The 12,104-nt window shown below is 41.4% G+C and overlaps 1 protein-coding gene across 1 annotated transcript; it reads left to right on the top strand.

Annotated features, from left to right (window-relative positions):
* Positions 1-176: 176 nt before the first annotated feature.
* Positions 177-11,899, top strand: LOC129108039 (disintegrin and metalloproteinase domain-containing protein 10-like). The gene is made up of 16 exons (XM_054619674.1): positions 177-328; positions 2,252-2,402; positions 4,072-4,190; positions 4,295-4,453; positions 4,991-5,091; positions 6,923-7,072; positions 7,389-7,481; positions 7,564-7,747; positions 8,351-8,514; positions 8,633-8,816; positions 9,511-9,661; positions 9,780-9,963; positions 10,062-10,170; positions 10,296-10,516; positions 10,619-10,745; positions 11,685-11,899. Exons 1-16 carry the CDS (start codon positions 262-264, stop codon positions 11,882-11,884), a joined length of 2,364 nt encoding a protein of 787 aa, XP_054475649.1. The 5' UTR covers positions 177-261; the 3' UTR covers positions 11,885-11,899.
* Positions 11,900-12,104: the final 205 nt, after the last annotated feature.

The following is a 12,104-nucleotide window of genomic DNA, read 5'->3' as shown; positions in this document are numbered from 1 at the left end:
GTATACATTGCACACATTACATTACACAAAGGCATAGTTAATGCTGTGCGAGGGCGTGCTGTGATGAATGCAGGCCTGGATCATGGATTCATGGATGCATTGTGTGGGGGGGGGGGGCCAAAGCTGCCGTGCGTCTGACGTCATGACGTTGGAGAGAGAGAGGGAGAGAGAGGCGATGAGAGGAAGGTGCAATAAACACACAGGGCGTCTGCGCCTATCTAAGTAGGACAATAAAGTGAAAACGGTATCAATGTGCTAACAATGGATTTGTCAGACATGCTTCTTCTTAAAGTTTTCCTTGTCGTGTATTTACTGAACCACACCCAAGGTGAGTGAGGCGTTTCCTGGAGAAAACGTTACAAGTTTGTGTTTGAATCCATGAAGCTAAGAGGAGGGCTCAACGGCTGCTAGCCTGCGAGCTACCGGGAGGATCAGCAGGGCCTGCTTGTTGTGAAGAGGACTGCGCCCTTTTTGCCGTCTTACTTCGGGCTCAAAAAACGACACATAAGAGTCAAAGCCCACTCTGATTATCTCGGTTCATTAAAACGAACCGATATCGACGAGTTATTTCAGTGTGTTGTCACCGTTTTTATTCTCTGGTTTGGCTCGGTTTTTGTTGTTAACGTGCGAATAGCGCCGACAGCCATTGTTGTGAGAAGATGGAGATGCCGACCGGGTTTAACGGACCGTTGGCTCTGCGCTCTCTCACACTTTTAGCCGTTAACGTTTTCGAACGCTTTCAAAAAAAAAAAAAAAAAAAAAAGAGAACACACATAGCAACCGTCGTTATGTGACCTGCACGTGCCAGGGTTTACAATGCTATATGGCAGGCCAGTGTTCAGGGGTCTGCTTGTGTGTTGGGACTGGTCACTGCTGTTGTCTCCTTCTCCCATTGAACACAACGGGACTGTGTCTTATTTTGAAAATAATTTGTCACTCTGTTGATGCTGTGGCATCATATAATATTAAAAAACATCTACCAGTCAAATGAAATGAGCTGCTTATGACTCAAATGTACTTCTATAAAAATGCCAAACAGCTGAAAGGTCCCTATATTTTATATATATATATATATATATATATATATATATATATATATTCCCTTTGTCAAACTGTCAAAAGTAGCAGTCACAACTTTGTTTCCACATAATAGGCCCACCTCCTGTGTTAAATTAACATCAACACATTTGTGTGATGTGCTTCACCACATAATTGCATCACCCTTAAGTTGGTGTGTATAGTTTTTTAAATATAATTTAGATGGTTTATTTGATGGTAGACATGCCTCCTTAATGCTTATTATCTTAACTTCTGTAGGCCTTGAGAAATTAAGATATTTCCGAATAGTCGTGGCCTTCACTTCTCATAGTCACCCCAATGAAAAATTTAATGTTGGCACCTAAATATTTTATACTACACATGAACAGAGAAGTAGCTGGAGCCTGGTCTACTTACAGATGTTTCTCACATAGTTACCCTGAACCCTGTAATTCATGGCTCACAAGTCAGGCATAATTACCTGTCAGACAGAACTAATTACATATATTGTATTTACTGAAAATACTTTCTCTTGGTTTAAATGTTGAGTGGAAATAATCTGATCTGAAAGACTTGCCAGTAAGCTCAGTTTACTGCCTAACATGGGAAAACAGAGCAAGTTTCTTATGGAATTAAAAGGCCTTAACAAAATTACTATGTTTTCTTGAAATGGAGTTTGTCAGTCTGCTTTTGTGCGTGAAGCAGTTGGTGAAATGGGTGTGAATCTTTTTCCTTGGAGCCCACCGCCCACTCTTCTGGTGGCGATATAATTATAATGTGACGCCTTGGGGCTGTTGTTAAGCACAGCTGCAAAACTGGCATCCATTTGACTTAAAACATTTCTGTTTACAATCAACACTTGCAAATGACAAGGTAGTACAAAATGTAAACCATACTTTGGTCTTTCATTTCTACTTCGTTACTTCAGATTTTATTTAGCTTATTTTTTATTTATTTTTACATTTGGTAGTTTTATAATATTATATATATAATGAGCGCTGAGGCACACCTATTTTCACCTTATTTTTATCCATTTACGTATTGTACAAACATATACAACCCAGAATAAATGATAAAAAGATTGTATCTTTACACTAAGGATGGCTGTGTTATATGCTTTGGTTCTATAAGGATATGCTTTTCAACCAGTTTCATAATATGTACTTTCCTTGTTTTTGCTGATTACATGAGTTCCTCTGTTCTTTTCACACAGGACACTATAGAAATCCCCTGAACAAGTACATCCGTCACTATGAAGGTCTGTCCTACGACACAGAGCTTGTGCACAGCAACCATCAGCGAGCCAAGAGGGCGATTTCTCATGAAGACAAGTTCCTTCATTTAGATTTTCACGCCCATGGAAGGTGTGTCAATTTTACAGATATTAACTTAATGGGAAATTCTATTTGGATCTCTTTCTGTCTGATTTTTTTCTTTCAATTTATATGTCTCCTCATCTATATCTTTATTAACCTGTCTGTTTATTTATTTGCAAAAGTCATCACTTATTGCTACATTGTTTATATTTAAAGGTGGAGTTCAGCTAAAATAGAGATTTGCAGTGTGATAAACAATTGTTCACATTTAATCCTGTTTTATGAAATCCTACACCTGAAGTGTTTTTGATCAGCAATTTATTAGTTCATTCCATTTTACAAGCAAAAAGGCCAAACGTTCCTCTGATTCCAGCTTTTCGGTTGTGAGGATTTCCTGCTTTTCTTTGTCTAATAACATAGTAAACTGATTATTTTTGTGGCTTGGGACTCTTGGTCGGACAAAACAAGCGATTTGAAGACATTAACTTTGCCCAAATAATGAATTGATTCATCGATAATAAAAATGATTGTAGACGCAGCCCTGGTTTGGGTTTGTCCTGATACGCTACCTTAATCTAAATACATGGAGGTGAGGTAGAAACCTTTAATGCGTTGGTGTGTATGTTAGTTAGCCCTGTGATGGATCAGGTGTTTCCATGGTGTCTCTGTACACTTGATATCTGGGAGGGAACTCCTTGTAGCTATAGAAGGTGGATGGATGGACACATATAGTCTTTGTAATGGTTCTTCATGCTGCATTTTGAAGAGGTGTTGTTGTTCGATAGAAAGTGTCCACACTCTCCATGACAAAGTCAAGACCATCTGGCTGGGAGCTTGGCAAAGGCTGTTTATCGTCTTGCCTGCTGTCCTCAAACTCTGACGCTTCCTAATAAGGAAGAGAAGTATAAGAGCTGTGCAAACAAATAATAGTAAGGGAGATATCTGTTTGTCTTTAAAAAGTAGGAATGTGTCAGCTTCTCTTCTTTGTATTCATGGCAAAGCTTGAGATACAACTCAAATTCTTACATTTAATTTGCAGCACCCCATCCACCTTCTGCTTGCTGGTATTGTGATTGAACGGATTTAAACATATATTAGAAAACAATCATCGTACAAAATGTTTTCTACGTGTAACAGATTTATGTGCAATCAAGTCAAGTTTCTCCATCACTTTCTTATCTTAATATTACAAAGACCCCTGTTTTCTTGCAGTCAATTTGAGCTGCTCTGTCTGACCTAGGGAACCGTAGCTTACACACAACAAGAGAACTGTGTAGGTGTAACATCAAACCCAAGATTTACTGTTGCATCTTTGTTTCCCTGCCATATGTTTGATTAACAAACAAAAACACCAGCATTGTTTCAAGATGTCCTAATTTTCTGTTCCCTCTCTTACAAGATAAAACTGCAACCAAAAACAGCTTAGATGTTTTTCTCTCTGCCAAACTTTGCCCTTTCTTTCACCTTTGTTCCCTTTCGTTTGCATTTTCCTTTTTTCTCAAACACCGGGGGGAATAGTGCTTGCTTACAAAAGTGGTGACAAATTCTGATCCACACCCAAACCCATAGGCTCACTCTGTGTGACATGAATAATATCAGCAGATGGTTTCAGAAACAAACATCTCACAATATAGATAACACTGTTGTAACCTTTTTCATCACATGTATATGTCGTGTGTTTACTCTATATCCTATAAATTCATTTCTTCGATTTCAGGCATTTTAATTTACGAATGAAGAGAGATACAACCTTGTTTGCCCAAGATTTGAAGGTAGATGTTTCAGGAGACGAGGTTCCATTTGATACCTCTCATATCTACACCGGAGAAATCTACGGTAAGACTTCCCTTCTCATTTTTTTACATACCAGTTTTAATGTATCACTGCTTGATGTTGTGAGAATCCTCTGACATCTATACCTCTGAAATTTGGATTCTTAGGTGAGAAAGGTACCCTGACTCATGGCTCCATTGTGGATGGTAAGTTTGAGGGCTTCATTCAGAGCTACCAGGGAGTCTACTACGTGGAGCCTGCTGAGAGATACCTGGAGGATAAAGATGTGCCCTTCCACTCAGTCATCTACCACGAAGACGACATACGTGAGTCCCCGGCTCATCTACACGAATACTTTGACAAGGTGTAATCATCGAGTATGTGTAATTGGATGCACGCATTTGTAAATGTGTGATCAGGGAAGTGCAAGGTTAGAGCAGCTGAGCTGATGGAAGCAGACTGGTGTGATCAACCCCCAGGGAGCAGAGATACCCGGGGTGTTTTGAGGGATGAGAAACAGGATCTTTCTCCCGGGCTACTGGCTCATTTTAGCAGTCTTCACAATGTTGATACTGGTAGTGAGCACCAAGCATACTTCACTACACTAGCACCCCCTAATTTCAATGGATCTGTGTACATATAGAATGTGGCTGAGGGGCAAATTAAACAGAAATGTGAGAGGAATCGCTAATGAGAGCGACAAGAAAGTAACAGCTCACATAGCAAAGCTAGGCTCAAGTGGCGTGTAAGTACATCAATTAGCTGATCATGAATAGCGCCAGAAATAGAGAGACTCAGGGGGTTAAGTAGCTAACATTGTCTCCCATAATCCTGACTGTGTTGTGTCTGCCTCTCTCACTCAGACTACCCGCACAAGTACGGCCCAGAGGGAGGCTGCGCTGATAGCTCAGTGTTTGAGAGGATGAAGAAGTACCAAGGCTCAGCCGTAGCAGAGCCACCCAAGGTGAACTTCACCACAGTAAACACTTACAGTATCTATTGAAAGGGATGGTTTGCTTTTTGGGGAAAATGTACACTTTTCTTTCTTAGTGAGGGGTAGTCTAGTTTAAGTCTCTGTGTGCCCTTTGAGGTTATATTTACTGGTTAGAATAGCCTGTGTCAGCTCAATTAATGGACGTCTACATGATTAATTAGTAGCTCATCGCAATAGTATACATCCCTTCGTAAATCAGGGATGTATGAAGGAATGTCTGTTTTGCATTTTGAATTTTAAAACTCAGAGCCAGATATATGCAAAAAAAATATCCCATAAAAACATTTCCAATGTTTAAAACGATGAAAAAGTGACATTGTTGCTCCTCAACACACAATATTACACAAATAAACTAAGATACTGTGTTGTTCACTAGTCAAACATTAGTTCACTGTGACTGCACTGGTTTCTCTGTATTGTGTCCCTGCATAGTCAGCGGGTTTACACTTAGCCTTATATTTATTCCTCAAGAAATGCTTTCATATATAAATTAAGATTCAATACAAGTATATCATTATCACAAGTACATTCATCCATGCTGCTGTGGGTGTGTGTTCACCAAGTGACAACCTCCTGCTGAGAAATGAAGCCAATGTTGAAGTGACAAAAGCTGCAATTCTTCAAATGGCCTCTTGAGGCAGTGCTCCAAGGCGAATCAATCTCTACAGACCCCCATGATGAAACACCCAACTATACAGCAGAAATAAGCATGTGGACAGTCTGGTCACTATAGGCTTTTTCCCCATTCAGGACAACTGTACTGGGGTAAAATGTTATATTACTTACTTTATATAATATAAAGGCATAAAGGCAGGCCTAGCTGAGGGCGTGGTAGCTTTGAGTGACATTGGGTACTCTCAGAGGTCGCTAGCTCTTTCCTCCGGCATGTCACCCGGGTGACACACCGGCCCTCCAGCTCCACTGACAATCAACCTCTTTGACCCGTCTTTGGATTAGCCGGGAGTTATAAATGGCAACTGCAGAAACCACCCACTTTGAGCTTCACAACTTCGTCCATATTGTGTACAGTCTGTAGTGTTCCACAAAGAGAAAGTGAATCTGAGGTTAGACGTATTGTAATTTTTTGATAAACTATACATTTACATACTATAAATGTATACATGTTATATAGCATGTGGTTTATTCAGACAAGTCAGAAGTTTCACATTGTATTTCTTTTTTAATTTGAGAGGAATTGTTACTGATCTCTTTGTCATCAGTGACATGAGGAAAGCTAGGTAAACTCTCTCACTGTCACCCTGAGAGCAGTTTAATAAAATGTACTGCTGTTCTGAATATATTTCCAGAATCCCAAAAGATTTCTCGCAACAACTATATGAACAAATATTCAGCCTACTGCACAATAAAAAATATTTTAATTGCTTTCTCAAGTTTTTTTCTATTCCAAATAAAGACGGATGCCAGAAATGCCAAATGTCCATGCTCAATTTGTACCATGTGAACCAGTGATACAAATATAATGAGCTGTTATATAAACATATATTAATGTTTCTTTCGCATATATGTTCCCCAAACCAAAGCATTCTTTTTATCAGACAGTTGGTTTGCCCTTATTTTTTACTATTACTTCTTTTTTTCCCCTCCGTATTGTCGTTTGCAACATAGATAGTACATCTTCCATAGCAACAGAGTTGCCATTCATAAACGTACTGCAGCTGGAAAAAACACAGCCTAGAAATACCAGACATTATTTATTTAGCCTCTGTTTGGTTGAAACTGTTGTATATACATATATATTTTATTTAACTGTCTATTTCCTACTCTCATCTCCCCACACCAGGAGCTCCACACTGAGGCGGGCTTTAACGACCCCGTGCTGCTGAGGAAGAAGAGGATGGCCCAGGTTGAGAAAAACACCTGTCAGCTTTTCATTCAGACTGACCACCTCTTCTACAAATACTACAAGACCAGGGAGGCTGTCATTGCTCAGGTAATACACAGCCCCACTCATTTGACACAAGCTACTTTGGTGCTGTTTAGAATAGATTTACATTGTCAGAATGTAGTTCCTTTTCCTAATATTGGTAGAGAGGCCCATTTTTAACTAAAAGAATAATATATAACACCTTTTAAAGGCTAATAGTTTTGAAATAATTGCATTCACGCGCACTGGTGTCCACTCGTACTGTAGAGAGGACGGCTGTGAGAAACCACAGTGTGACGCAAGCAGGCTGAGGTGGACAAACCGCAGTAGAGTACAGTAAAGCACACTTTTAGTTGAAGCTCTTTTGTTATGACTCTGTCAGATCTCCAGCCATGTCAAGGCCATCGATGCGATCTATCAGGGGACGGACTTCATGGGTATTCGCAACATCAGCTTCATGGTGAAGAGGATCAGGGTAAGTCTTGTCCTGATTTTGAGGCCTGTGTGGATTTTCGATTTCTTCCCTCTGAACTCCTCGTCGTCATCCTCTCGTGTAGATAAACACCACCACTGCTGAGAGGGACAGGTCCAACCCGTTCCGCTTCGCCAACATCGGTGTGGAGAAGTTCCTCGAGCTGAACTCGGAGCAGAACCATGACGACTACTGCTTGGCTTATGTTTTCACCGACAGAGACTTTGATGACGGCGTGTTGGGTTTGGCCTGGGTGGGAGCCCCCTCAGGTACTGAAAGACATTGGTGATCAGAAACTAAATAATGTGTCCTTGTTATTTAAAAGCATTATACAGATAGAATACTCGTTGTGTTTGGGAGTAGGCACATTATCATAAGGGACACCCAGTCTTGGTGAGTTTAAGGTTATTCTAGCAGGAAAAGTGTCCGTGGTATTTGGGAATACAAATGCTGGTTGAGTCAGACTGTTGTGAGAACCAAATGCAGCTTCAAATATAAACTCAGACAATATGCAGATGTGATTATTCCCAAAGGATTTCATTATGGCCCTAGCCATATATTGCTTTCACTCTATTACTATTACTGCATTTGATGTTTTAACGGAAGATATTGCACTGTTGAAATCATCGATTCACTGTGGGATGTTATGTGTCTCTTGCTTGCGATGACGCATCATTTAATTTTAAGTTCTTCTGTAAACATGTTGATAAATCACGCTCATTGTGTTTTGAAGTAAGACATTATGTCATCTGGACATTAATTAAAAAAAAATTGTCACAGCATAAATCATGTTCTCCCTTAATAATAACGATTCTTCATGTTTTGTAGCTGTGGTTTGAAAGAGATTTCCAACTTGGGCTTTTATTTTGCAGGGAGCTCTGGAGGCATCTGTGAAAAAAGCAAGCTGTACTCAGACGGAAAGAAGAAATCTCTCAACACTGGCATAATCACTGTACAGAACTATGCCTCCCACGTACCTCCAAAAGTCTCCCATATCACTTTTGCACATGAAGTAGGACACAACTTTGGCTCCCCGGTGAGTTTCTTAGTCGTGCCACATGAATGCATGTTGAGAATGAATAAGGCTCGCACACTTTGTTATCTCTGCTTTTTAAACCTGTGATTTTTTTTTCTTTTTTCTTTCTCATTCTCAGCATGACTCTGGATCTGAGTGCACCCCAGGAGAATCCAAGAGCCAAGACAAGAAGGAGAAGGGCAATTATATCATGTATGCAAGAGCTACATCAGGCGACAAGCTCAACAATAATAAGTTCTCCGTCTGTAGCATGCGCAACATCAGCCAGGTGCTGGAGAAGAAGAGAGGCAACTGTTTTGTCGGTGAGTTTCGCTGTTTTCATCTTAACTGTCAAACTTGAGGTTTTCTAAATTCAAACCAGAATATTATTCTGATTCTTCTTTCCCCACACTGATGACTGTGGGAGATTTTTAACCCCGGTGCCCCAATTAGTGATTCAATTCTGGCTGCTAGAGCGGTACCAACTATTGGCTGGTATCCGCTTTGAAAAGCAATCTTGGCATTCGTTCAGTGTTATTTTTACTGACAGTTTGGCATATTTTGGGATTTTTCTTTGTGATCTTTTTTTTTCTCCTTTTTTTTTGCAAGTGTCACACTTATTTAAAAGCTTAATCTATTTTGCACATGCTGTTTGAAGTCTCGTGTGTCTATCTTGGCTGATATGACGATTTTGGTGTAAGCTTTAAAAATGATCTTGGTTCAACCGTACTGTATCATGTTTTTAGCCTTTTCTCAAACAAACTGACGATGAGTGTCTGTTTGAATTTAATGTTGCTTTGGGCTTTCTCGAGGGTGAAGACTGTGATTTTGTTTCCATGTTTATCGCAGAACTACATTTTCTTCAGAACAATATTTGTTTTATAATGAGACAGTTTTCATAGTAAACCTCTGATTTCTCACACACTTTTAGCCTTCGGAATAAGAGGTGAAAAAATATAAAACTTGTTGCAGTTTTAGGGGACCAGACTCAATGTTTATTTTTACTTCCCCAAACAGAGTCTGGTCAGCCCATCTGTGGTAACGGCCTGGTGGAGCCAGGAGAGGAGTGTGACTGCGGCTACAGTGATCAGTGCAGGGACCAGTGCTGCTATGACGCCAACCAGCCTGACAACAAGAAGTGCAAATTAAAGCTCAACAAAGTCTGCAGGTAGACGTGGATGTTATTTATGGGTTTTTGTTTGCCTGAGCATTTTTGAGGTTTCATAAGGAAGATCCTGCAGCTCATTTGCGATAGTTCTTGACCAAACCCTTCTCTCTCCCACCAGTCCCAGCCAGGGTCCTTGTTGCACTCGCGAGTGCTCTTACAAGGGTCGTAACGAGAAGTGCAGAGAGGAGTCGGAGTGCGCTCACCAGGGCATGTGCAACGGAATCGGCGCCCAGTGCCCGACATCCGAGCCAAAGGCCAACTTCACCGCCTGTCACGGAGAGACTCAAGTCTGCCTCAACGGGGTAAGACTTCACACCTGGAAGAACTGGTTGTTATAGCAACTTAATATTCATACCAGTCAGAGTCTGATCTCGCCTGTCCCCGTGCTCCTCCCCTTCAGGGCTGCTCCGGCTCCATCTGTGAGAAGTATGGGCTGGAGGCCTGCACCTGTGCCAGCCTAGATGGCAAGGACGAGACTGAGCTTTGCCATGTGTGCTGCATGGAGAAGAGTGAGTCATTTATCTAATTTTTTTTTTTTTTTTTTTTTTTTTTAATGCCTTGAAATAAAATATGCCTGAGATTTCGTCTTTTTATAACTTGAATTGTGTCGACTGTCTGTGATCTATCCCCACAGTGAATCCCAACACATGCAGCAGCACAGGATCAGAGCGTCTGGCTCGTTTCTTCAATAAGAAGGTGACCACGCTGCCAGCCGGCTCGCCGTGCAACGACTTCAAGGGCTACTGTGACGTGTTCATGAAGTGCCGTCTGGTGGATGCGGACGGACCTCTGGCCAGGCTGAAGAAGGCCATCTTCAACCCAGAGCTCTATGAAAACATTGCAGAGTGGATTGTGGTATGTATCAACTTCTTGTTTCTGATTGGAGGATCAGTTGTTATCATTATGAGGTGTTTTTGTTTTGACCGTGTTGGATTTGTGCTTCATTCTCTTCTCTAGGCCCATTGGTGGGCGGTGCTATTGATGGGGATCGCCCTCATCATGCTCATGGCTGGCTTCATTAAGATCTGTAGTGTGCATACACCGAGCAGTAACCCCAAACTTCCTCCTCCAAAACCACTTCCAGGTGAGTCCAGAGATTTACAAAGAAAGTTGACAAAATGTAACTTTCACATATTTATTTATAAATATTTTGTACATGGATTTACATGGTTTACCACTTGAAAGCATCTGTTAAGCTACATGCAAAAACTGAAGTTGTCTGTTTTAAGATGTTAACATGTCTCAATAAATAAAAACATTAGGCAAAATTAAAGTTGAGTTTACCAGGTTTTCTACCAATAAACAGTATCATGTTTTACAATAGTTGGTCCATTTTCTCTTACTGGTTATTTTCTTATTGGTATGAATACTTTCAAATGAACAGACGTTGAGTTTCCGGAGTTGGGGAGATTATTGCCGTCTTCTTTTGTTGCCACACTGGTTAATTTGTGAAAACCACACACTGTGTTTGGGCTGCCTCGGAGGAAAGATGACAAGTGTGAGAGAAACTTGTTGATATATTTGGTTATCAAACAAAAACTTGATCTTGGGTCACACTGTGAGACAAAAAAAAACTACTTCAAAATTCAGATTCAAATTCAGTCAGATAATTAGGACCAAAATACCACTGCTGCTATCCACAAATGCATTTTTTCCATGAATTGGGCCACACTCTCCTCCTCCTCCTCCTTTGAGGTTTTTCAATCCAAAGGGGGCAGCACCATGGTGAGAGTTGAGGGCCGTGCATAAGAATGACGCAAGTTGATGACGTGTGTGGTAGAAACACTACGATTCACCATGCTCCGATGTGCCTCCAACTTCATATCATACAGTCTGACACAGACTGCAACCACAACTTTATTAGACCCATCTCTCACTGTGTGACATGCAATGAACTTGCAATATAGTTGTTATTGCAGTGTTAGGAGTCAGAAGCAGAGTGTCAGCAGGTGCAATTTTGTTCGGAGTAAACCCACAATCTGTCTTCTAACCAGCTCAAATAACTGCCTTTTTATCTTGACAGGCACCTTGAAGAGGCGGCGAGCGCAGCAGCAGCAGCATGCTAACTCCCAGGTGCAGAACCAGTCTCAGCACCCGCACGCCCACCAGCACGGACATGGCGGCCAGCGGCAGCCCGCAAGGCAGCCTCAGAGGCAGGCGCAGCCCCAGCGGCACCACCGTCAGCCCAGAGAGAACTATCAGATGGGCCAGATGAGACGCTGAGACCCCGCCGCCCCCACCCCCACCCCCTCCCCCCAATGCCTTGGCTCCTCCTTGTGCCTACAGTGGGAAACAAAAGCGTCACTCCATCCAAAGAAAAGCCTGACATGGTTGTTAGTCATCACCATATCCTCCATTTACAGACAAAACAGATGCGTGGAAAAAGAGAAAAACACTATCTAGCAACTCGATTGGCTCTTCGTGGAGCGGACTCAACCATCAG

The sequence above is a fragment of the Anoplopoma fimbria genome, chromosome 19 (assembly GCF_027596085.1).
Source record: "Anoplopoma fimbria isolate UVic2021 breed Golden Eagle Sablefish chromosome 19, Afim_UVic_2022, whole genome shotgun sequence".
Lineage (NCBI taxonomy): Eukaryota > Metazoa > Chordata > Actinopteri > Perciformes > Anoplopomatidae > Anoplopoma > Anoplopoma fimbria.
This window is presented reverse-complemented; position numbering and strand designations above follow the sequence as displayed.